The sequence below is a fragment of the Diospyros lotus genome, chromosome 12 (assembly GCF_014633365.1).
Source record: "Diospyros lotus cultivar Yz01 chromosome 12, ASM1463336v1, whole genome shotgun sequence".
Classification (NCBI taxonomy): Eukaryota; Viridiplantae; Streptophyta; class Magnoliopsida; order Ericales; family Ebenaceae; genus Diospyros; species Diospyros lotus.
Window position 1 is genome coordinate 30,009,373 of NC_068349.1, and position 27,904 is coordinate 30,037,276.

The 27,904-nt window shown below is 33.5% G+C and overlaps 1 protein-coding gene across 2 annotated transcripts; it reads right to left on the reverse strand.

Moving 5' to 3' along the window:
- Window positions 1-141: 141 nt before the first annotated feature.
- LOC127787171 (structure-specific endonuclease subunit slx1) lies at window positions 142-21,315 on the reverse strand. Of its 2 annotated transcripts, none has more exons than XM_052315074.1 (3): window positions 21,023-21,315; window positions 12,383-12,489; window positions 142-540 (listed from the first exon to the last, which is right to left on the reverse strand). In XM_052315074.1, the coding sequence occupies exons 1-3, from the start codon at window positions 21,217-21,219 to the stop codon at window positions 260-262; spliced, it is 585 nt and encodes a 194-aa protein (XP_052171034.1). In that variant the 5' UTR covers window positions 21,220-21,315; the 3' UTR covers window positions 142-259. The 2 variants fall into 2 exon arrangements, with proteins under 2 accessions (XP_052171034.1, XP_052171035.1); XM_052315075.1 differs by having other exon boundaries at window positions 142-462; window positions 21,023-21,308.
- Between the last annotated feature and the right edge of the window lie 6,589 nt (window positions 21,316-27,904).

Sequence of the window (27,904 nt, forward strand, 5' to 3'; positions counted from 1 at the left end):
ATGTTCAACAACAAAATGTATCGAAGAGGTCAGTTCCTTAGCACATGTATTTCTGTAAATACCCTCCCATGCTAGCTAGCTAGCTGGCACAAGGGCTGGGATTCACCAGTTAAGTTATTTATCACAGAAATGTTCAAAAAATTATCCAAGCGAGCAAGCTAATCATTCACTGCTTCCAATTCAAACCAGAGTCACTGTATAAACAATATACAGAGAGGGTTTTTATTGATCAATGGTTGATCACAAAAGCATAAATACATCAAAGATGAAAGGAAATGGAAGATGATGAGGAAGGATTCAATTTCCAATCAATGTTCAGGTGAGTGCAACCGATGGCACCTTTGAGTCTACTTAGAGCAGCCTCCCTGTGTTGCAACAATACAAGTTTCTGACTCTGACCAGGCTCGTGTTTTCGAGGAAGTTTCCTCGAAATATTTTTCCATCTTGATTCAAATTCACATGCTGCAGTAGAGAGAGTAGTATCATGCCATAGGAATAGGAAGGCTGATGAGCTCCTCTCAACCCAGTGAGCACCACATACTTAAGTGCAAAATAAGTTGGATACAGATCTCAGAAGTGTTAGATCTCTATCTCTAATACATAATATATATATATATAAATATATATTCAGAGAGCAAAGCTGTTTGGTTTGTTATCAGGAGAAGAGAAATCATGACAATAATGCAACCATGCAAATGCAGTAGCAATATCCAACACCTGTATGTACTAGAATTTATCAATCGGACAATCATGGTTGCCACTGAAAACGTTTAAGGTTCAAGGAAGACAATCACTGTCTCACAGTTACCCGAATTCGAGTAGCTCTGCATCCATTTAAAGTTTGAAGGTTCCACCCATTAGACACCTCTGGCCTAGATGGTCTGGTCATGCCAAATGAAGGATTTGAAGTTTGCAAGGTGCATTTGCTAGAATTCCCTTTAAGGATTCTTTATAATTAAATAGTAAAATATTAAGCATTTCATGTGAATGCAAGGAAACCATATGATTGATTAATACTGAAATATATATCTATATATCTATATATCTATATGTTTTTATTTTTATATGATTAATTTTTTATTTAGTTTTTTTTTTTTTTTGGTAAAATTTTGTTATCATGAGACCTTTTTTATGAAAAGTATATTTTGACAAGAATTAATTTTTTGTTGCTCCTCCATAGCAAGTTAACTAAAAATCACCTTGAATTTAAAGGAGTAAAAAAAAAATATTTTGTTTGACTTCTTTGATACGAGGTGGCCTTTATTTTTATTTGAATTTCTCTTAGTTAAATTTACAAATTTTATAATGTAAAATCATTCAAATATTACTAAAATTAAAATTTAAACTCATAATTTCGAGTTGAGAAGATGATATTTTAAACCTTTAAATTGAACTCATAATTTTAAAATATAATTTCAATTTATTATGATCAATTGTAATATTACTAATAAGATTAGTGCCTAATGCTCTAATGAACAATGACTAAATAATTAAATATTAAATATAATATTAATTTTAAAACTTAAATTATTATAAAAAATATTTGATTTTTTAATTTTTTTTAAAAAAAATTCTTTAAATTGGTCAAATAAGTTGTGTCACAAACTGCTCTGAAGACGTGTAGTGACAAACTAATGGATCATGTTTGGTTAAGCAGGACCCGCATCACATGTCCTTATCTTAGAAGGACCCTATATGCTTGGGTGTCGATCCCACATGCTACGATAACTAGTCATGTCAGGTTGAGTTAGTAGGTAAGTGGACTGAACTAATTAATAGACGACCTAATCCATTTAACATGTCTACTTTGGGTTTCAATGATCACATAAGATTACCTTTTTAAAAAATAATATATTAGAAAACTTTCCAAAGTACTATCAAAGATCAAATTATTTCTTAAAATCATATTTAATATTTCAGGTCATCAATGAATAGTAAAGGACTTAAAAGAATCAGCTAAGAACAATAGCAAAGATCCTTCACCAGTTCAACCAATGGTTCTTAGATGACTATCTTTATATTGTTCTCGTCGCTCGTGTTCTTGATTTTGGTATAAATAAATTATAAGTGTGAGATTTTACTTTATTGTGTAAACTAAGAATTGAACTCACAACCCATTGATACAAACTCGACATATCACTTGTCCGATGGTTTGATATATATTCTAAGGGCTTCAACCAATGGTTCTTACTTGGAGGAAACCTAGTGTAAGCCACAGTAGCATTTTGGGGTAATAATTAGGGAAGTAGTATCTTGGAAAATGTTTTAAATGATGTTTTTGAAAAAGAAAATCCCAAACCAGCTTGTTCAGGTGGCACTCTCAGCAAGTGAAAACTCGGCCAAAATATATAGGAGAACCAATTATTCAGTACAAAGACCTCGTGACAAACTGTAACTAAAGGGCAGCAACATATCATGGAAGTCCAACCAAATTCTCATATCATCAACCAGTCTAATTTACTGATACACCCGAAAAATAAAGGTGTCACGCATCTATAACTAACTAGGCCACCCTTCACCTTAATCTACCATAAAAAAGCCATCCTCAACCTTGGGCCAACCAAACCAAACCAAACCAGACCACCCTTAACCTCGGTCCTTTGCAAATAGGCCATTCTCAACCTCAACATCATACTTCGGCCTTACTCAGCCCAAAAGGGATCTTCCACAAACTTGAGGATAAATCAAATATTGTTTAGGATTAAATTATTTAATATGACTAGGATTCTCTCTTAAAATGAAGTGATAAACTTGTGATCTAAAATTACTTTATACAATATAGCAATTTATCATAATCTTAATAAATTTGAGATTAACCCTTTCTCCTAAATCTTAGAGAGACGATTTTAAAAGATAAAACTAATCTCTTCAAGATTGTGGATAACGAGGGAGACCTAATCCTAATTGAAGCATTATTTATAAACTACTATAAATATAGGAATATCTCTCTTTTGCAATAAAAAGTATTCCCAATCATGATATCTAACTCTACTACTTTTATACTATTGTTCTACATCTGACTTAGGCATTAGAGTGGTTTTCAGCCAACTCTAAGGCAATCTCACCATTCTTTTTTGTAGAAGACTAGTCTAGTTGCTCGAAGAATAAGGGGGTTTTGGCCTATAGTACATTTTATTCATAAGTGTATTAGTGGTCAATTTTGTACATCATTGATACTAAACTTGAAAACGTAGTGCCCTTCTAAAGCAAAGGCAATACTACAAGAAAACAGAGGTGTGGGTTAAACTAGCCCATGTCCTAACACAATCTATTTGACAAAATTCATTATTATAACAAACGAGTTGTGCCAATCTAGTCCAAGAATATAGGACTGTGTTGAGTTAAGGGTGTGTGATTCATGACCGAGCTTGACATGGTCTATAATTTTGGCATTGCTCAACACGACTCATTTGACTTATTTGTAGAAATTTTTTTAAACAAATTATAAAAATTAAAATTCTAATAAATTGAGTCATTTTTACAATAATTTAAGTTTTGAAGTTAATATTATATTCAATATTTAATTATTTAGTCATCACTTATTATAGTATTATGCACTAGTCTCATTAATAGTATTGCAATTGATTATGATAAATTTAAGCTATACTTTGTTAATTATAGGTCCAATTAAAGGGTTTAAAAACTCTGTTTTGTAAGTTTGAGATTATGAATTTAAATCATAGTTTCATTAATATTTAAATGATTTTACATCATAAGATTTACAAATTTAACTAATAGAAGTTCAAGTAAGAGATAAGATTGAGTCATGTTAATAAGCAAAACACAATATTTTGTAACTCCTTTAAATTCAAGGTGGCCTTTAATCAACTTGTTATTATTTACCTAACAAATAATATATTTCTATATGCATCAAATTGTATTTCTTGTTGAGAAAGGACAACAAACAATTAATTTTTATCAAAATATATATTTTCCTAAAAAATCTCACGATAACAAATATTTTATAAGAGAACTAAATAAATATTTAATCATATAAAAGCAAAAATTAAAATTACAAAAAAAAAATAATAAATAAATATTTTTACTTGTACGAAATCTATAAGTGTGTTATAATCTTTTTAAAATCCTTTCATTTCTTTCTTCAATGCACTATTTAATTGGAGGGATTACTATAAGAACCCCTCCAAACCTACCACAAATTCAAACCCTGCAACTATTTGTGTGTGTTTTTCAGTGAAGTGAGCTACACAACTCACATGTAGTCTATATGGACAATAGATCGCACATAAATTAAATGCAAAAAAAAAAATTAAAAGAAAAAAAAGGGATTGATGAATAATAGGATACACGCAAATATCAATGCTGAAATAATAACATATTCGAAGAAGAAATAAAAAGACATAGAAGCAACCCCTCAAATGCATACACACACACATATATATATATATTTCAGTCTCAATAATTTCTTTTATCAATCCTTTTAATCTTTCTTCAATCCTTTTATTTACTTCTTCAATGCATTGTTCAATTGCAGCAAGAATCCCTGCAAACCCCCAACAAATTCAAAGTGGAATATTTGCAAAATTACAAATGCACTACAATTCTTTTGAAGTTTGAACGTTCAAATTTGCAAGAGCTATATAAAAGGTCTCAATTTGTTTTGTTCAATACATTGTTATCTCTGTCTTGATATCTCTCTCTTGCTATCTTGCTCTCTTTCTAACTCTATGTTCTAATGTTTTGTTACCTTTAATTATTTTAATTGCTCTACATTACTTATATTTTTTCTTATTTTCAAATCTAAAACCTTAATTATTTGATTAACATATTTTTGTTATAAAACATTTATTCTCCATTATGTCTAGCTGTTGTTAATCCCAAACTACTTATGAAAATACTTCCCATGACCAAGATGCATCATCCTCAAATGCCCCTCGGGTTAGTACATCATTGTTATGACCCTAAGGCGTTAGGCTATTTATTGTATTGCACATGGGTGATAGGTGCATGTAGGGTTGGCAATGGTTCGGTTTGGTTTCAATTTTTGCCAAAATCATAACCAAACCAAATTTAAATTACTAAAACCAAAACCAAACCATTACCCATTTGGTTTTAAAAATTTAAAACCATAACCAAACCATTCAGTTTTGATTTAACCATGGTTTTTTTAGTTTAATCCATATCAACAAATAAAGACAAATAGCATTCATAAATTTTTTTGATAATTTCACAACAAACAAAGATAAATTCTAATAAAGTTACCCTATTCTTGCATAAAGTTACAAAACTTATTGGATATAAAATCACATTTCCAAACCTACAATTATTAAGATCAATAAATTAATATGTGCATAATTAAATTATAATTTAAGCTAAAAAAAATTAGCTACGAAAATTAATACCTTCATCAACAACATTAATATATTCTTCGTAAATTGATGCATATCCATCTGAAATGAATGAGCCAACTCCATCTAACAAAATTATAAATATAAAAAATAAATTAATATGAAGAGAGATGAGGCAGAGAGCGAGAGGTAGCGAGGGTGAGAGAGATCGAGGGCGAGCGAGAGCAAGAGGGGCCAAGCCCTAGCGAGAGCAAGAGAGATCTAGCTAGAGCGAGTGAGAGCAAAAGAGATGCAGAGAGTGAGGGCGATTGGCGAGCTCGCGCGGAGGAGCAAGAGAAATGAGGCAGAAAGGGTGAGAGAGATTGAGGGCAAGCGAGAGCAGGGGCCAAGCCCTAGCGAGAGCAAGAGAGATCCAGCGAGGGCAAGCAAGACCAAGAGACATGCAGAGAGCAAGGGCAAGAGTGGGCGGACAAGCGAAAGGCAGCGAGGGTGAGAGCGAGGTTGAGAGAGGAAAGAGAAGAGAAGGGGAGAAGGGTTTGCAAGCAAAACAATTGGGCTGGGGTGGGCTAGTCTCAAGTGGGCTGGGCTCAGGTGGACGGGGTTGTATATAATATATATTATATATACATATTATATTATATATATAATATTATATATATATATTCAGTTCGATTCGATTACCCACCATTCGGTTCGGGTTTTGGTTTGGTTTTAGTGAAAACCATAACCAAACCATACCCATTGAAACAGTATTCAGTTTTTCCCCTAACCAAACCATTACCCAGTCAAACGGTTTTTAACCGCGTTGATCGATTCGGTTTCGGTTCGGTTCCCCACAGTTTCGGTTGCAATTGTTATCCTTAGGTGCATGTGGGAGATTGTTAGGCTCTATATAAGCCACATTTGAGGATGAGAAGATTATGTTGAATGATATTGAATTTCTCTCAAACTCTCTCACACAAAATCTCTCTTGAATTCTCTCTAATTCCTCCATCCCTTTCTATTAATCTCCCAATTTCTCTATTCCGTCTACTATCTCCCCCCCCCCCCCAAATTCTGTCCAATTTTCCCCACCAATCCCTTATGTTCTTGGTCCCAATTCATTTAGATTCTTTCGATTTCCAATCCAACCATAGACTAAACCCTAGGTACACAACAATCATATGCAAATCTCTAACCCCCTCAACCTTCATTTGCACTCCCCCATCGTTTTTTTAATTATTGGAGTGGCACCAAGTGGTGGTGGATGCATCCATAACTAAATTTCACTGAATTAGAAACATAACCCCCATAATCACAAGAACAACCAACATTTGATAATCTCCCACCACCACTATATAAGTAACCACCACCTCCCCCAGTTGAGTTGCCATCCACCTTAAAACATAAGCCCAAAGGAGGGAGAACCAATAACATTTGAAGCATATTAAAGATTATTAATATAACTGATAAAGGTTAAAGAGTATTATACAAATTTTGCAAAAAAGACTATGCATGTCAACAAAGAGAGGGGTGTTGTTTTGCTTTTGATGATGAAAAACTTTATATCTTTGAAATTTGAAAATAATATATATTATATCTTTGGAATTTGAAAATGAGATATATTTTATCTTTGAAAATAAAAAATGCAAAAATCCAAATAATGTCAAAAGATAAATGAGCTTTGAATAGTTAAAAATCGTTGACAGTTTTTATAATCTGTCAATCATTTTAGAAAAGAATCGACTGTTTTTAGCCTTAAATGACTATTCTCTTGAACTATTAACAGGCAAATTTCAAGTGTTTGTCATTTTCATCTAACTTCAAAAGCTGTCGATTGTCACTGTATAATATCAACTTATTGTCAAAACAGTTGACCGTTTTTATATAAAAATTGGCCGTTTGCCCAAATCCATAGTGTGCTTTAGTTTTACTGAAGAAAATTGTCAACCGTTTCTTTACTAACATGTTTAACGACTAGTTTTTTCAAGCTCTAAAAGTCTCCAACGACTATTATAACAGCTAGTATCTTCAATGCTCAGGAGAAGCCTATAAATACCAGTCCAATGATGCACTAGAGAGGCTAATGAAGTGATAAGAGCTCACAAGTGTATTCATTCTTCTCATTAGTGCTTATACTTTTATGTTTCTCTCAAAAAGACTACATATATTATTTGTAAAATCTTGTTTAAAGTTTTGTGTATTTATTTGAGAGATATTGTAATTGAAAGATTCATCTCTCAAATAATTTCTTTTGTATTCATTGTTGTACAATTCCTAGTGGTTGTACTAGAGGACTTACTTGTGTACAAGTAGGAAGTTGTAATTCCTAACAGTTTTACTAGAGAACCTACTTGGTTAAATAGGAGATTATAGTAGATTTTGAAATCTCTAATGGGGAGCTAGAGTAGTGGAGTAGACTGGGTTTAGCTGAACCACTCTAAATTTCTTGTGTCTCTAGCATATTTTGATTATTTTTTTTACTTTTATTTCATTTTGTGATTTATCTTTGAAAATCTTCATAAATTTTTACACAAAGCAAACTGGGAGGGAGGGGGGAACCAGACACTTGCTCAAATATGCTAAGAAACATGATGAGAGTGGTCTTGACACATCATATTCACAGCTACAACCCAACAAGGGTATGGTGTTTCAATACATTTGTGAACTTGAGAAATCTAGTTTAATAAAGTTGATAATTAAAATAAAATGCTTTTTTTTTTTTTTTTTTTTCTATTTGGGGAGGATGAAATCTTCAAATGATATTATTCACATACACTACAACCCACAACTAGAGGGCTTTTAAAAACAATAAAAAAAAATGAAGCAATGAGATTGTATCTAAAATATAAAAAAAAATTAAGAAATATATTTGATGAATTTAGTGGAAGGGTGTCATTAATGTTTGACATTTGGTATGACGTTAAGATGACATCCCACTGTATATGTATCATAGTCCATGGGATAGATGAAGAATGGACAATTCAAAAAGAATAATTGGATTTCATTTATTAGTAGATTAACATAAGGTAATTTAATTGCAAATAAAATTAGAGAGATTATCCATGATTACAACATTGTCAATAAGATAATGACAATCTCATTTGACAATGCTAACAAATGTAATTTTGCATTAATTTTAGGCAAAGAATTATTTCATAATAGATGTGCATGTCACATTTTAAACTTGTGTGTGCAAGATAGGCTACAAACGTACAATGAAGCATTAATTAAAATAAGAGGTGTTTTGTCCCTAATATGTAATAGTGATACTCGTACAAGAGAGTAGAAACAACTAGTTATTGGATTTACCCTACCATATAAACGATTTTCAATAGATGTTCAAACTAGCTAGGTAGAACTCCATCTTTTTATTGTTATAAAAAAATAACATCTTATGGATAATAACTTGAACTATTTCAGAATAAGAAAAACTTTAGATACATGACATATACAAGATAGTGATTGGGTACAAGTTGATATTATTATACAAATATCAAGAACATTTTGTGGAGCAACAAAAATATTTTTTGGCTCTAAATATCCTACAACACATATTTTTGTTCATAAAATATTTTCAATTATCAATTGTTTTACAAAATATAGGATATCACAGAAGTATGAACAATTCATAACCCTAACGGAAATAAAATTTAGAAAATATTAAACTGATGTCCCAACATTGGATCTTATGATAGCTGTATTAGATCCAATGCAAACATGGAAAGGAGTAGAATATTTTTTACAGTTTTACGAAGTGACTATGGGGGTTAACACATGAGAAACAAAAATAAAGATTCAAAATTTAACTTTTGGTATATATAACTTATATAAGTCTCGTTTTGGTAATAAACCATTAGGTGAAAGTTCTTCTTCACAAGGGAAGTTTAAAGGATTATTAAAGTGTGAGTGGTCTAAATATTTGAAATCTAAAAAATTAAAGGGCACACCACAAACATCCAGCAGATTTAATGAATTTGAGTTCTATTTAAATAGGAGAACTTCATTTTCCAATGAAGAAAGTAGTAATTTTGATATTTTGGCATAATGGTGTTAAAACCAACACAAATATTTAGAGATAGTTGCCATGGTTTGAGATCTACTAACCTTTCCAAGGTTTACAATGCTATTGGAATTTTTTTTTTTTTTTTCTTGTAAGGAACAAGGAGTTGAATCTATAAAGATCAAAACTATCGCATTCAACCCTAAAAATATGCATATGCTTTAAAGACTGGTTGAATGCCATAGAAGTGATAGATAAATCTAGTGAGTCAAAAGCTTAATGATGTCGGAGGCTATCCACATAATAGTCATCTTTCATTCTATGAGGGAAGTTGTTTTATGTATTTTAATAGTCAATTGTTTGTTTTCACTTAGAATTATATTCTCTAATCAAACTATACTAACTTAAACACTAGAGTGCCCTTAACTCCAAGGGTAGTTCTTTGCATGTGCTCTTAGCATAGGAAGAAGGTTGGACACCACTTAAGGATCAATTTGTTTTTCTTTTAAGATTTAATAATTTATTGTTTCCTTACACTTAATATATATTTTTTTATGAAATTATACTAACTTAAGTATCAAAGTGTCTTTGAAAGTAACTCGGGGACAACTTTTTTTAGGTACTTTTAGCATTGGGAGAAGATTGGACATTACTCAAGGATCAATTTATTTTTTTTTTGTCATTCAATAACTTATTCTTCTCTCACATCTAAATTATATATATATATATATATATTTTGAATCTATATTAATTTAAGCATTAGAGGGTCCTCACTGGCAACCTAAGAATAGTTCTTTCTAAGTACTTTTAGTGTGAAAAGAGATTGGACACCACTCAAGGATTGATTTATTTTTTTTTATTTGATTTATTAACTCATTGTCTCGTTACACCTAAATTATATATATATTTTTATGAACATAAGAATAAACATCTGAGTGCTTTCAGGGCAACCTCGAAAGCAGTTTTTTATGTACACTTTTAGCACAAGAGATGTTAGAGAGGTTGGACAATGAAAAATTAATAAATTAAACAATTGATTTTGATTAAAATTAATAAATAAAATAAACAAAAGTAATTTTGAGATTACAACTTAAATTTCAAAATTGAAAAGTATGAACTACCAAAATGGTTGGAAGTTTATTTAAATTTTTGTAAACGAATAAAAATATGTTTGAAATATTTTTATTTATATTTTAAAATACTTGTAAAATATTTTCTAAATAATATTTTTTTTAAATGTATATAAGTTGACCTATTTGGCCCAAATCTTGGTCCACTAGGACTATGGTTGGCATGAGCCATTGGCCGGCATGAGCCATTGGCCGGCAGCTCGGCCCTTCATGACCCTTTTATCAAGAGCTTAAGGATGGTGTAGGGCCCCCACTTTTGTAATATGGGCCGAGTTGACACAATTTATTTTGAAAAAGAGTTGAATTTGGCCCGACTCACAAAAAAACAAAGGCCATATGGGGGGTCGGCCCGACTCAATTTGCCCATTTGACACCTCTAAAAGAAAACTACGAGATGCTACTATACAAGGATGACAAATAGCCAAATAATGTGATAGCAACTTTAATGCAGGCAACTAGAGGTGCACAAGCGGCCTTATGATCTAGAAAACTAAACCAAATTTGACCATTTTTCTCTCCAAAATAATAATAAAATAATTGATTTGGTTCATGTTTTTGAAGAACTGAGCATGACCGGAAAGGCCCGCGACCCCAGTTAGTATATTGCCAGAAATATTGAACACACATTCAAAGTGATAATGCTACTCAAAACTCATTACTTTGGTGTGTTGGTGGTTGATAATGCATGTTTTATATCTCCAATGCGAGATAAGCTTCAGTAACAATTCTTCTGGCATCAACCACCACACATAGGCATGCGTACATATAGATGGAGGAGAACTCCCTCTCAAAGCAGAAAATAAAATATTGACAAAGGGGCAAAAAGCTTTACTATGTAGTACTACCTTAACAGCCTAAACAGTACACACAGACGGATCAATAAAGCCACCGAGTTCTTATCGTCTTGTAACACTACTTTCAACAATCGCATTCTCCATACATGAACTGCTTCCTGTATCCTTTGATTTCTGTATTTCATTTTGTTTTTGGCATTTCTGATTTCAGTATAGCCATGGATAATTCAGGTGAGATAACACAAAAAAGGTGACCTTATAACTTGAGTTACTCCAAGGGAAATCTTTGCAATTTGATCCTTAAATCAGCAGTCAATATTACTGTTACTATTACTGCAGCCATACTTTCAAGGTCTTAAACCCATTGATAAGGAGAATGGATATAGACATAAGATTCAGACACAACATAGCAGAGACTCCAGAGTGGTTACATTTACAATGATTAAGGCACAAAATGGCAGGATGTATTGTCTACAAAAATATTGTCATATTTATAAGTGAGAACAACAAATATTTCAAGTTTTACAATGCAGATGAACTAAAACAGTAAAAAATAAAAATCATACCCCATAGGGTATCTTCTTTAACTTGCAATGTGATTCATGGGTGTCAAGCCATAGAAAATTAGTGCCCACAAATGTCTGAGGAACGTTTTCTTAAAAAATTAAAATAAAGGACAAGTTTGGATATGTCTCACATGTTTCAGGGAGCTCTGATAGATTCCCGAAATTATTTGTGCTTCATAGAACAATAGTATTGCATAATGAAAATTAGTGCTATCCTCAGAAAAAAAGCAAGAAGAGAAAATTGGTGCTATCTTTCTTAAAGAATTTGTGCTCTGTAGACCGATATCTGGCTTGAGTCAATATTTAAGCTTCAGATCTTTTTTTAGACACCTAATTGTAGGATACACAGGTATATGTACCAAAAAGTTGGCAATTGGTATGTGGACAAATCATGGATATTTAAGTAATTCCACAACATCCTATCATATGAAGACAGTACTATTTCAGGATGTACTTGAAGTCAAACAGACATTATGGGACAAGAGCTCTCTATTCCATCCACCTGAGAGAGACTACGAATTTTCATCACATTTAAATGCAAGCTTTTTTCTTCAGATATTGTTTAAATTAGAGAATTCTAGTATCTAGACTAGATAAATACCTTCACTTTGATCCTTAAATCCTTGAATAATGCATGCATACACCCATGGCCTTCCAGCACGGGAAGCTTTTGCTCCGCCTCTCAATTTTCCATTATGTTGTTTTAGGCTGTAAGCAGTAACTGTCTTTTAGTAAAATGCTGACATATTGAACATTCCATTTGTACAAGAATTTAAAAAAATAATAGTTCTGATGGGAAGACAACCAAAAAACAAAAAAAAAAAAAGATATGATCTTCGATAACAGCAAAACAAAAGCAAGCAGCATCTCCACAAAACATTTCAGCAATTAAGTCTTGCTAATTAAGTTTAATCATACATGATTAAACTGTAAAAGACACATGCGCACACATATACATATGTATATCAGGCCAATATCCATTATACTACAAGATACCCAGCAGAGGAAACTCCAACTTATGGGGCTTGAAATGGTAACAGCAACCAAAAGACATCAAGTCCATTACAGTACCTTTAGAGGGTCATTCCCTAATGTTTCAAGTAAAATTGGAACATCCAGTTCTTCTCCTTGACTTTCAATTTTTAAGTAGACAACAAAAACATAAATAGTAATGACCTGGAAATATGTCATCTTTCTATATTTGGAAATGCCAATAAAGAGTGCTTGCAGGGCAAGGACCAAGCTTCTAAAGCATTGACGCAGCCAGAAGTAAAGGTTTCAAGCGAAGACCTTAAGGAAACAAAGAGAACTGGATTCCACCAGCAACTTAGGGTAAACTCATAAGTTTATTGAAAAAAAAAAACTCTCTCAAACAAGAGAAAAGTGTTTAAATACTTCCTAGCAATTAGCAATCCTAAACGCAATTGAAAAAAACCCTAAAACAGAAAAGACTAAAATAGGCATCAGCTGTAATTATAAAATTAAATCGATTAAAACAGAAACTAACAGAAACTAATGACAGTTCTGCCCCTCATGGTCGTGCCTCCCTTTCTCGTCCCTAGGGTGTTGCTTCTTTTGGTCCAATTCTTCTTCTATTTGTTTCGTTAGTCGTCCTACATCAAAAGGACTCTCTGTGGTGCACTTACTATAACAAACCAAGACATACTCAGGAGAAGTGCTGGAAACTGCATGGGAAACTGCCTAGTAAAGAATGGGGAAACAAAGGCAGAATAAACTGCAAAAAGGGCAAGCACACCAAGTGACAGCACAACAGGGAGAAGAGAAAGTCCTGGAATCAAAGGACTTCAATAAAGAGGAGATTGAGAAACTATGGAATTTCTTGGCAGCTCTTGAGAAACCCTCAAGTACCTGTTCATTGGCACATTCAGGTAAATTTCCAATCTCTCATGGTTTAAATGTCTCAGAAAGGTCCTTTAGAAACTTATGGATTATTGATTCAGGAGCTACAAATCATATGACCCATGCCTCTCAAAACTTTAGCATGTATACTCCCTGTTCGAGTAACTGGAAAATATCCACTGTAGATGGCTCATCAACTACAGTAGTTGGAATGAATATGAGATATAAGAATCAGTCCAAAACTCACCCTTAAAAATGTGCTTCGTGTTCCAAAACTGTCCAGAAATTTGGTATCAATCACCAAAAGTGACATATGAGAACCATCCACAAGTCCTCATATTTCTGGGACCTGTTGGTTTGTGTCATTCATTGACGATTGTACCAGAGTTACTTGGATTTTATTTGGTGTCCAAGTTAAAAGGTTTCGATCAGATAATGCTAGGGATAACTTCAATCAAACCCTATCTATTTTTTTTCTAGAAGGAAGGGATCATTCATGAGTCATCCTGTGTGTCTATACTCCCCCCCCCCCAAACAAAATGGGGTAGCTAAGAGAAAAAAATGGTCATCTCCTTTCCACAATCCGAGCATGGGGGGAAGCAGTTCTCGTAGCCACTGATATTATCAACCACCTTCCTACCCAAGCATTGAGTCTCAAAAGTCCCATGGAAGTACTATCACAGTTTTATCCAAGTCTTAGCATAACCAACCATCTTGTTCCTAGAATATTTGGATGTATCTCATATGTTCATGATCAAAACCAAGGGAATTTGGATCCAAGAGCTCTCAAAACCATCTTTGTGGGATATTATTCAACTCAAAAGAGGTACAAATGTTGTCATCCACCAACCAAAAAATTCCTCATCTCTGTTGAATTAACATTTGATGAAACAGAGCCATACTTCACCAAACCTTATCTTCAAAGGGAGATAACACTTGTGGAAGATAAGGATTTTTTCCTTCTAAACCTACCAACAACCAGGCAACATCAGCAATACCCTAAACCTCAACCTGATCTAAACCTTTTGAACATCCACTTAAAGCCCCTAAACCTCAACCTAATCCTGAACCTTTTGAACATCCACTTAAAGCCCCATTTGAACTTGATTCGAAGCCTGTATCCTTAGATGGGGGGGGGGGGGGAATGAGGATGTTTCTAATAACAGATTTTCTCAAGTCTACTCAAGAATGAAAGATAGAGCTCCTGAACCAAGTCCAGTTCAAGCATCAAACCCAGATGCCTGAAATGAGGTAATACCTTCTAATCCTTCTCAGTCTACACCTGAAATTGATTTTCCTATTGCCATTAGGAAATGAACCAGAGAATGTACTAAATAGCCACAGTATCCAATTTCAGAGTTTGTGTCATTTGTGGGATGCTCATCCTGTCATGAAATTGATTTGCCTATTGCCATTAGGAAAGGAACTAGAGAATGTACTAAATAGCCACAGTATCCAATTTCAAAGTTTGTGTCATTTGTGAGATGCTTGTCCTGTCATAGATGCTTCCTCACAAATTTAAACATCATGACAATTCCCAACACCCTTTCTGAGGCTTTATCTTGTGAGAATTGGAAAAATTCTATGAATGTTGAAATGCATGCCTTGGAGAAAACAATACATGAGAAGTTGTAAAACTACCAAAAGGGAAGAAACCAATAGGGTGCAAGTGGGTATACATCGTGAAATACAAGGTAGATGGGACACTAGAAAGGCACAAAACAAGGTTGGTAGCAAAAGGATATACGTAAATGTATGGAATAGACTACCAAGAAACTTTTGCTCTTGTAGCAAAAATGAACATAGTAAGAATTCTATAGTCTTTAGCTATAAATTTTGACTGACTCCTTCAACAGTTTGGGTGAGAATTCTATTGTCTTTAGCTATAAATTTTGACTGACTCCTTCAACAGTTTGATGTGAAAAATGTCTTTCTCCATGGAGATCTTGAGGAAGAAATATATATGGAGATTTCACCTGGTTACACTAAGAACGTAGCCCCTAATAAGGTATGCAAACTTAAGAAAGCATTGTATGGTTTGAAACAGTCGCCTAGAGTTTGGTTTGGGAGATTCACTAAAGTGATGGTAAGCATGAGCTACAAACAAAGTCAAGGAAACCACACTCTGTTTATCAAACATTCGGGTTTAGAGGGAGTCGTAGCCCTCATTGTATATGTGGATGACATAATAGTGGCAGGGAATGATCAGCAAGAAAGGCATAATATAGGACAATGCTTGAGGAAGGAATTTGAAATTAAGGAGCTCGAACACCTTAAGTACTTGCTAGGAATTAAAGTAACACGGTCCAAGACAGGGAGTTTCATTTCTCAACAAAAATACATTACTAATCTCTTAAGGGATACAGGAAAGTTGGCATGCAAGCCTGCTAACTCACCTATAGATCCGAATCACAAACTTGGGGAAGCTGAAAGTGACACAACAATAGATAGAGAAATGTTTCAGAGATTAATTGGTCAGTTGATCTATCTATCTCACATACGCTCAAACATTGCCTATGCGGTGAGTGTTGTCAGCTAGTTCATGCATAATCCAAAGGAAATACATCTGCAGGTGGTCTGCAGAATATTACACTATTTAAAGGGGACTCTAGGGAAAGGAATATTGTTCAAAAAGCATGCAAAGATTGCATCTGAAGCCTATACAGATGCCAACTATGCAAGTTCAGTGACTGACAAGAGATCTACCTCTGGGTATTCCACCTTTCTTGGAGGAAATTTAGTCACTTTGAGGAGCAAGAAGAAAAATGTGGTGGCAAGGTCAAGTGTTGAATCTAAATTTCGAGTTATGGCATAGGGGATATGTGAATTACTATGACTAAAGATTACCCTGGAAGACTTAAAGCTTAAGTGGGATGGTCCTATGAAGCTCTATTGTGACAACAAGTCAACCATCAACATAGCACATAATCCCGTACAACATGAACGAACAAAACACATTGAAGTTAACAGACATTTCATTAAGGAAAAACTAGACAATGGTCTCATTTGTACTCCTTATGTGCTTTCAAAGTCCCAACTAGCAGATGTGTTCACAAAGGGAATTGGCAACCCTTAGTTTTAGACATTAATTTCCAAGCTAGGAATGGGCAACATCTATTCACCAGATTGAGAGGGAGTGTCAGAAAACAAGCTAGCTTAAATATTTTGAAGAATTGGCAGATTTACTCAAGTATTTTTGGAAAGCCGGAAAGCTGCGAATTAAGAAGATTTTGAATATTTTGAATAGTTTCCTAATGTGTAGATAGAGATTCAATGTACAGATATTGACAGTTTTAGTTAGTAAATTAGGGAGTAAATTATGGATTCTCTCCATTATAGGAATTCCCTAATTAAAGATTTTCCTTTTATAGATTTTTCTATTCATTGTATATATAGGACTATAAAGAATGAATGAAATCAAGCAATTATTTTTTCTCTCAAATTCTGCCAAAACCTTCTAGTGACATGGAGTCTACCTTGTCAAACCTTTCCTCTCATTCCAATACTCAAATGATGGAATTTCTTCAAAAGGTGAATCAAGATATGCAAACTCAATGTAATAATTGGCAGCAAGACACACAAGCCCAACTCAGGGCCATAACCACCAGATTTGATGCCCTTGAGTTTCATCATCTTGAGGGCGAAGGAAGTGAAAACCCTCGCAATAGGAATCCTCACAACCAAAGAGATGATAGGGGTCACAGTGGACATATGAATTTAGAAGGAGAACATGGAAAGTTGGGAACTATCATAGAAATCACAATCCTCTATTGCCTAACCAAGAAGAGTTACTCTTAAAACACATCAAGTTAGAAGCACCTACTTTTGATGGTTGTCTTGATTTGTGGGTTTTCACCCAATGGATTAACGACATGGATCGCTTCTTTAAGTGGTATAATTTTTCTGAAGATAGGAAGGTTCAATTTGCACATCTAAAATTGATTGGGACTGCTAGGCTATACTGTGAAGGCATCTAACATTCTTAACAAGACAACGTCAACCTCCAATGTGTAATTATTGCACTTTGTCTGAAAACAAAGTGCATTAAATGTTTGAAAACAAAGTGCATTAAATGCACCTTATCAAGTGCTTAGCAAAACCTCTAAAATGTTCTTTATCTTGTTCTCCATCATTTGTTGTATAACCGAAAACAAAAGAACAAGAGTAATCCTGATTACCCAAACTAAATTCTCAATATTAAAATTCAATAATCAAAGTCTACTTAACAATACATCTTTAAGGGGGTTTATATAGACTAGAAACCCTAACTAATTAGGAAACATAGCAAAGATCAAATCATATCCTAATTGGAATCGGAAAAATAATCTTTCTAAAACTAATTAGGAAAGAAATAAGAAAAGATATTCTAAAACAAATAACAAAATATATTAATATAATTTAAAATTTCTTCTAAACTATTTTTTATCTTATTCGCCATCATTCTCCTCTGGTGCAAAAAACCTTGACCTCGAGTTTTCGAGTTTTGGAGATGTTCATGCTCAATTTGGAGGATTCACCCAATAGATGAGAAAACTTTGAATCTTACCATTTTTGCTAGGAGTAATCAGCGTTGATGAGATGGAGTGCAAGTATCAAGCCAAGAGCTCAAGATCCAAAGCTCGAAAAGCATTCTCTGGAATCCATGTAGCATTGACTATGGGTTTAGCTCTACTTTTAATGTTGAGGACCTTTGTTGCATATAAAGGCCAACTCACACCACCAGTTGATCCTTTCCTTGACACCTCTACTGTCCCTCCTCCACCTAACCCTTCCCAATCAGTACCTGACCCAGTGACCCTAATATTGCATTACCTTTACCCCATGGGCCCATTATGCATACAAAGATAAAGTTGACACTATGTTAGATGAGCAGATTATTTTTATCAGGAATGGAGAGATACAACGGTTCTTCATATGTTGGCAGGGTCGTCCTGATTCTAATTCTACTTGGATCACCCAAGTAAGTTGAGTTACAGCAACTTGACCCTGATTTACTCAAACTATACCAAAGCCAGCAAGACTTGGACATCCCAGCAACAAGCTCTTGCTCTCATAAAAGAGTCAATGTTGATGAAAACCCTAGACCTCTAGTGACACAAGTGTACGACAGATGACAACCAAAGACCATCCATCCATTCTCCCTATGGTTGGGTGATTGAGCAGTACAGATCTGCCAAAACTCAAGGACGAGTTTTTTTCTCCCACCAGGAAGAATGATAGGGATATATTTCCTATTTTTATTTTATTTTGTTTTTAGAAATTAAATTTAGATTAGGATTTATTTAGTTATCTTGTTATTTTAATTCTGTTTTCTATTTTAGATGATTAAAGATATTATAGGATTTGGATTGAAATCACATTAAGATTTAGATTTCTTAATTTTGGCCTATAAATAAGGCTTGTGATGTATTCTTTTATTCATCTTTTGATATTGAATACAATTGATACTGAATTTCTCTCTAGGCTATTCTTTCTCTTCTCTTCTTCTCTCTTGTGTTTCTTCTTCTCCTTCTTCTCTACTTTCTGCAATTTTTCTACTGTCCTGCAGCACAGATAAAACAAACTTACCTACCTCTTCCAGTGAGTGTAGGTGATGTATTCTTTACAAGAGGTTTACCAAAGAATCACCAAGCCTTTTGGCCATCTGATTACATAATGAACAAAAAGAGTTTCTTGTTTCCAGCAAAGGCAGATTAATGATAAAAAAAAAAAAAAAGCGTGTTTCTCAGAAAGTGGTTTCAGGTGTCAGCTATAGCCTAAGCATCCTCACTCCCTCTAGGTGACAAGTTGTGGAAAATAATTCTAGAGATCATAAGTTTGTGGGATGTAATGTCATAAAAGGGGGTTGAACAGTGTCAGGAAGATGGTAAGGGCACATAACTACAGAAAGAAGCAACAATTGCAATAATTAGAGTGTCAGGACCCTAGTCCTAACTAATGTTTTCTTTGAAGATAGAATTGGAATTGAGGGAGAAATAGACAGAATAATAGGGAGAATTAGACAAATGAGGGAGAAGCTAACAGAAAGTAGGGAGAAACAGAGAGAACAATAGGAGAAAATGAGAGATTTCAATAATTTCTTGACAATTCATTCATATAGTATCCTCGGCACTGTGGGTTATAGCTTTATATAAAACTATCCAACAGTTACTTATGGTGGTTACAACAATTATCACTTCCACTCCCATGACTTCACTACACCTAACTACTCCTAATACATAACTGTAAATAACAACTAAATAAAGATTTAACAACTGAATAAAAATAATAACTTCCTAATTTATCTAGATCGTGACACAGAGCAGGTAGCTGGATTTATTGGTAAGGAATTCTCGGTAAAATGCATGATGTAATTGAAAAATTGTTTTTCTATTAGGTCTGATTCTAACATTGATTCATTAGTTGTCTCTCAACATATCCAATGTAAGGAAAAAAGAAAAGCGTATTCATGTCCCCATTATCCAACATGTTCAACCAGATTCATGTCCCCATTATCCAACATGTTCTTTCAGTTAATATTTGCTCTAAGTTGTAGGTCACTGTACATTTTACAAGTGTCAAGAACTTGTCAACATAGGCAATAAATCTCATGAGCTGAATTAGCAAGGTCTCAACAAACCGTTTTGAATTCCACTCCATTTACTTAAATCACCTTATCTTCAAAGTTCTAGTTTCTTAAATTTTGTCTGACTTTTACTCATGTTCTCTTTCTCAGTGGTTTTTATCTTAGTTCATTTTTCCTGCAATTCTTTTGGACCTCGGGCCAGATGTATCTTCTGCAGTAGCTCAGTTTCTAAACTTTGCATCTATACATCCTAAAAGCATCCACGTATTGATTTAAAACATAAAAAAAGAACATATTGTTTGAGCTTTGGGGAAATAAAATCGAATCAAGCCTTTTTTGCTACCATTTTTGTCATGGATTTATTTGCTAGTCCTTAGTGCTTTGCCCCCTCACAATTGCGCACTTCTAACATATCCTAATACGCTCAACTTCTCCCAATGCTTCAACCCCTGAGGCTTCACAGGAAAACAGCCTGCTCCTGCCTATCCTATATGCTATGTTGACAAATCCCATGATCCTATTGAGATTTGCAAGGTATTATTCTTATTTATTCTTGTCCCAAAGAAGACCCAGCATTTCCGAATGACACAAATTCCCAATTCCTATTTATTCTTGTCCACTGCGATTTTATAAATTGAAATGATATCCGGGTTTCATTTTCCTGATCCCATTCCGATCACCAGTAGGAGAAAGCACAAATTACAAAATGAGTTTGGCATCGCATAGCATAGTAAATCAATAAAAAATCTCATTTATTAGTTTAACACCCACAATGCAGAAAAAGTCAAGTCGTGATACAGAGAGAGAGAGAGATACCGGCGAGATAAATTAGTGGTGACCCCGACGTAAGTTTTGATGGGTGGATTGGTGGAAAGGATCAGATATGCACACCATGAATTTCGAGAAGACGAGGAAGAAGATGAAGGGGTTGGAGCTGATGATGTTGATTGTTTAGGGCTAATTGAATTGGGCTTCACAGATCGGAATGTTGTCGAAAGTGGTCTCCTCCCCATTTGGCCGTTTCCGACGGTTATCTTCTCTTCCCTGCAGAAGATGCCAATTTAATTTATACACTACCCATTTGGCTTCTAAGTCCGAGGAGGAGGCGGCAGCCACCTACTTCCTTTTGTCCATTATGTCAATTTAATTACGAGTAATGTTATGTTATTTATTTAGATTAAATAATATTTTTTATTAAAAAATAAAAAAATATAATGTAAACATAGACATTTATACTTTTTTAATTTTCAATAAAAATGTGTAACTAAATTAAAATTTATTTCTAGTCTAAATAAATAATATTATTTTTTGATTTAGAGTAATGTTATGTATCTATACTAGATGGTATCTTCTTATTGAAAAATAAAAATGTGTAATATAAATATGAACACTTGTATTTTTTTTATTTTTCAATGTAAATGTGCTAACCAGACTGGAGATCCGTCTCCAATCTAAATAAATAGCATTACTTTATTTGTCTATGATGTCTACTTTAGAGTAATATTATTTATCTAAATTAGAGATAGATTTTCAGTTTAGATCGTATCTTTTTATTAAAAAATAAAAATGTACAATATAAATATAGACATTTACATATTTTTATTTTTTAATAAAAATGTGTCAACTAGAATAAAGATGAATTTGCAATTTAGATAAATAACATTATTTTTTAATTTATACCCTAATAATTTGGCATTTATGTATAGCCAAGGAGGTAGAAATGAAAGAATCTCTCAATTATCAAAATTATTGATTTAATTTACTAAACATCTCCACTACCAATTTAAATAAAAGTCTAATTCATTAAATGCACTAGCACCACTACTTCCATCATTGGATTTTTTTTTTTTTTTACAATTTTTTGCTTCTTAAGAAATTTGAATATCCATGTTTCAAAATTCCCATTGATTTTCATCGTTTAGATGCATTCTTAATATCTTTTCTAGATTTTAAACTAGACTCATACAAGCTATACATTTCGTATATTTAGGGTTTTAGGTTACATCTTTGTATCATCAATATCTATTCTTATGGTCTCGCTATAAAAAACTAAAAAATCTTCCACAACCACCTACTTTTAATTGAAGAGGTGGAATGTTGTTCCAAAATTTTTAAATTTTGCTTTCATCAGAGCAAGAAATGGCATGTAAGTTTTGTGTGTTCTATATTCGTTAAAACATTGTATCACGTTGTATGTTTCTCATTAAAAGAGATGGATTGTCGGTAATGAAGAATGTGATTATGACACTATAAAATGGAGCTAATATATGCACAAGTTTATCTAATATTGACTTGTCCATTTTGGTTACATTATAAGAAAGGGGCATCTCATTCTCCCACATGAAGTCGATTCAAAACATTTGTATTTGTTTTTTTATATTTTGTGGTTGATTGCTTCATTTTTGTAATTTAGTAATGTTAGATCATGTTAGTGATAAATAATTCTTTACATTTTTTAAGCACTTTGAACCCATATTTAGACCATTTTGCATAAATTTAAAATATGACAAACACATCTATTATGAAACAATTCTCAATCTATAATTATAAATAACCTAATTTTCAATTGTTCAAGTGTGACCCCTACCATTATTAGCATTATCAAAATGAATGGTCAACATTTTATTTGCAATGTTATAGTCTATTACAATTTTGTCAATTACTCTCATGATTAACACCCTTCGGTGTCATTCTAAAAGTGATTGACAACTAATTATTCTTTTTAAATGACCCGACGATAATATATTTGATAGATTGTGACATGCGTAGTAATTCATTGTGAGTCTATCATACAATATGTTGGACATGAGTGAGACTTTACTATTTAGTTGTCCTAAAGTATTTCTTAAATTATATTTATACCTTAAATATAATCTTAGGGTCAAAGATTTCCGTTAAAAATCTTTTTTTCACTTCCCTTTTTTCTAAGTTGAGTACTAAGTATTATGAATCATTTCCTATTATTGCTATGATGGGACCTGTTGTGTAACGCCCCGATTTTCTTTGATAATTTAATAATTAGAATATTCGATCTAAAAAGCGAGTTAGTGAAGGGTTGCCCGAGAAACAGATAATTTTTGTCAGAAAGACCGGGTATGTAGATTTCTTATTTAATTTACTTCCAATAGTTTATGTAAATTATTTAGGTAATATGGAGGATAATAAATTTTGAATTAGTCTAGGCATAGTTGAAAATTCAAATGATGTAGATTGAGAGCTTGGTGAAAAAGTCTAAGTCAAAAAAGGAAATGAGAAGTGTGGAAAAGTCAAATATGAAGAAGAAGTTTGAAAAGTCAAAATATCCAAATGAGAATTGAAGAAGTGAAGTTCTTGGATTCCTTGAGTGGGCAAGTGAAGATGGCTTCTAGAAGCATGAGGTTGGTGCTAAGGGAAGACCATCTAAAAGCATGGAGTTAGAGATAAGGGTCTCAAATTAGAATTAACAATAAGTGTTTAAAAGGGAAAAAATTGTGTGGTGAAAAAATGAGCAAAAGTAAAGGGAAATTAGTGGGAAATATGAAGGGGTAAAATCTAAAAATTTGAGAGGAAGAAGGCATTTGGCAAGGAGTCTCGTGGGTCTCTTTTCTCTTTCAAATCCAACCATCCTCTTCCAATTTCAAGTGTGAATTTAATTTTCCCAAGGTCTTAAATCTATCAAGTATTAAAGAAAGAAGTAAATATGACAAGTTTTTTCTTTTCTCTTTCATTTTAAGCATTAAAGTTTCCTTGGGGATTTGATTTGGGGTTTTAAAAAAGAGAGGTTAAGTGCATGTAGGGTGGCCAAATATGGAGGTTTATGTGTTGGGATGGATCTTAGAAAGAGATTCAAAGTTTTGGGGAAAGGGCTGTTAAAAGGATGTGGGTTGTGATTGTTAAATCTTGGTGGTAAATCTTTTTGGAGCTTTTGTTGTGAGCCAATTGGGGCTTGTTTCACCTCATAATTTTTTAGGGAATGGTGATTTTTGCCTAAGTTATGAATGGTGAAGAATTTGGCCTCTTCCATGCTTTGTTTCTTGCCTTCATTTTGGGTTTTGTAGCTTACTGAGTCGACTCATTTCCGTTCGAGTTGACTAGTTTTTTCGTGAGTCGACTTAAAATTTCCCCGAGTTGACTTATTTTCCTTCCAAGTTGACTTATCCCAGTTTTAGTTGACTTGTTGTGTTTAGTCGACTCAAGCATGCCTTAGTCGACTTCCCAAAAACATAGCCTCTGTCGAGTCGACTTGTTGACCCCTAAAGCCCAATCCAAAAGCTAGTTCTTGGTCTAGTCAACTTGGCCAACCCTCGAGTTGACTCAACCCAGCCCCAAGTCGACTCATTTGTACCCACAATCTACTCATCTGGAAAAAATTTAGAAAAAGTTTCGATTTTCTCCAAATTTAATCCTATCATGATTCCAAGTTCCCCAAGCCTTTAATAAAAGAAGAAATTTAGCCTTACTTAGCAAGTGGAAAAGCCTATGATATCATAAATGTTAACTCTTAGCGTGACATAACTTGAGATGTGTGGTGTATGTGTATCATGGGCATGACACGATGTAAGCATAATGATATCCATATTGGGCATGTGTGAGCATTAATAACAAATTTTTAATTGTTACACGAGTATTTATGTGTGTGAACATGAAAGTGATGCATTGCATTGCGTGTAAAGTTATTATGCGCGAGGCAGATGATTCCGCGAGATATATCCCCCAAAACCAGTAGGCTTATGCCTGACTGAAGTTTTACGCTCCTTTGGTGATGACGGGGGGCACGCCTATTGGTGACGACCATGGGTGAGGTTATGTGGGCCCTGAGATATGTTATTGTTCCGTTGGTTGCAGATATTCAGAGAAAAATCGATATGTATTATATTTATGTGAGCCGATTGGCTATATGTGTTTATCAGCATGTACTTGCATGATGTACGGCATGTTTATAACACGATGTTTCATGGGTGGGTAAGTGGAAATTATGTAAATTGTTCACTCCGCCTGTATCGAACACCACTCACCATACATTTAAGCTTTGATTCTTAATTTATAATATCTTATTTTAAGCCCAATTCCTTAAATTTAATTCCTTTGCTTGTTTCCTACAAAAAGGAGATTCAGATTATGTAAATCCATATAAACTCACACTTCAAGTAGGAAAAACAACACAAAGTTAAAAACGAAAATTAGATAAAAATATGTATAAAATTAAGCCCTATCATTGATCACCTCACACACAAGTGAGTAAAATATAAACTATATTAACTTAGAGCCCTTAATACACAAGGATAAAGTATAAATGAGCAATGGTATAATAAGAATCAATACTTGAATCTATTAAAATCCTTCAACTTTGAATGCACCAGTAGTGAGTAATAAGTGAGTTGAAACGCTGGTTGTTGAATTGTTTTCAGAGTCTTGGTTTTGGAGGTAAAAATAGATTATTAAATTTGAAAATTTGAAATATTCAACATTCAGGTGATGTGGATGAGATGGCTTTAGCATTCTATGAAAGGTGGGAGGAGAATTAATGCAAGGAAAGTTTGAAGAGCAATGGTTCTAGGCAATTATTTTTAATGGTATTTTTGTAAATTTTTGCAAGTTTGAAGTATGTGATTTGGGTGATTTCAGAGGCTAGTTTCAATGGAATCGGGCTGAGCATTCAAAGTCACTAGCTTTGCTAGTGAGGTCTGTGATTTTTCAGGCAAATTCATTTGTTTAGGCCTCGAAATTAGCGTTTTTGTTATTTTAGAAAAAAAATGATTTGGAAATAACTTCCATTAGGAAAGTGAATTTTAATATGCCATTTTAGGAGATTTTCTTTATTTCCATCTAATTTTGATTCTGTAATAAAAACTCAATTTTGCCTTTTTTGGTAAGATTTGGGTTTTAGGATTTTAGGGTGTTTTCCAGTTTCCTAATCGTATTTGGGAATTGTAGCCTATAAATACTATATTTACAGGATATTTTTGGTAGTTGATTTAAGAATTCTCAATAAAATTTCTGTTGAAAATTTTCTCATAATTCTCTTTAATTTTTCGGTATTCTTTTGAATCAACGAATTATTGATTGAGTCCTATAACTCAACATTCGTGAGTGAATCAACAGGTTGTTAGAAGGCTTTCGCTAAGTCAGTTGGTATCAGAGCCAAGTTTGTTCCTTGATAGCCACCATGCTGCCAAGACGAGCAATTCGCAACCAAGTCGTAGAAAACGTATATGCCCAAGATAACGCAAGAGAAATCCAGCGTTTGAATGGGCTCGTGAATACTATGATGGAGTAGATTACGCAAATGAACTAGGCCATGCAAGAGTTCATGATTAGATAGGGAGGTGAATGAAGGGGGTAAGAGGATGTCAATATGTTTGGTCCTCTTAACCATGGAGAGGGTGATGAGAACGATGGTGACAGTGAGGGAGACTTCAAAGAGGAACCGCGCAGGCATTGTAGAGGTGGTGTGGACAAAGACAATAAACGTTGGGAATTTGGAATGCGAACTGAAATTCTAGAATTCTATGGTGAAATTAAAGCCGAAGAATTTTTAGATTGGGTGAAAACCACAGAAGAGATTTTGGAATTTAAGAAGGTGCTGGGGAATAAACGTGTGTTGTTAGTCATAACGCGATTCAGAGGCAAGGCAATAGCGTGGTGGAAATAAGTGAAACTAACTAGGGCCAGAATGGGAAAACCTAAAATTTTCACGCGGGAAAAGATGAAGGAGGAGTTTCTGCCCTATAATTACCAGAGGTTGATGTACCAGAGGCTGTAAAATTTGAGGAAAGGAAATAAGACTGTGGATGAATATACCACAAAATTTTACCAGTTGGTCACAAGGAATGAACTACAGGAGACAGAGGATCAGTTGGTGTCAAGGTATATTGGAGGATTGTGATTACAGATTCATGATACAATCAACATGTTTGATCCTGTGCCTGTTTTAGCTGCGGATCAGAGAGCATTGCAGGTTGAGAAACACGCCCAGCATGCAGGAAATCCCACAAACAGTAGCTGTTGAGCCAACTTACTCATATTAATAAAGTTTTGATGATTAACAAAAATATTTTTATGATATAAATATTTTCTCTAACTCATGCAAAAACTAAATTTATTTTGAATTAAAAGAGAATTATTTTTAGACATGTTTTATTATTTTAATCATTTATATCTCAAAAGTTTATATTTGAATTTTCAAATTTTGAATTAAAAGAGAATTATTTTTAGACATGTTTTCTTGTTTTAATAATTTATGTCTCAAAAGGTTATATATAAATTTTTAAATTTTGAATTAAAGGAGAATTATTTTTAGACATGTTTTCTCTTACTCATACAAAAAGTAAATTTATTTTGAATTAAAGAAGATTGCTTTTAGACATATTTTCTTGTTTTAATCATTTATGTCTCAAAAACTTATATTTGAATTTTCAAATCTTGATTTCTCATGCAAAAAGTAAATTTATTTTGGATTAAATGTGAGACATTTTTTCTCATTGTTTGAGAAAATCTAAATATTTTTTAAATTTCAAACTTCATATTAATCCTTTCTTTAGTAGCTAAAATGCTTATAAATACCCCGCCAAACTCATTTTTTTAGTATCCAAGTATTTTCATTGCATATCCAAAGCATCCGAAAGCTCTCAAACGCTCTCAACTAAAACATCCAAGCAATCCGAGGCTCTCGAAATATTATTGTACATCCATCGAAGAGTCACAAGGCAAGAGGAGAAA

What these genes read in the sequence shown, in the direction of transcription:
- LOC127787171 (XM_052315074.1), bottom strand. Translation starts at nt 21,219, where the DNA reads ATGGGGAGGAGACCACTTTCGACAACATTCCGATCTGTGAAGCCCAAT. An exon ending in ACCACTAATTTATCTCGCCG is followed by an intron (nt 12,490 to 21,022) that starts GTATCTCTCTCT and finishes TACTGCTTACAG; the next exon opens with CCTAAAACAACATAATGGAA. An exon ending in ATTTAAGGATCAAAGTGAAG is followed by an intron (nt 541 to 12,382) that starts GTATTTATCTAG and finishes TTTGCACTTAAG; the next exon opens with TATGTGGTGCTCACTGGGTT.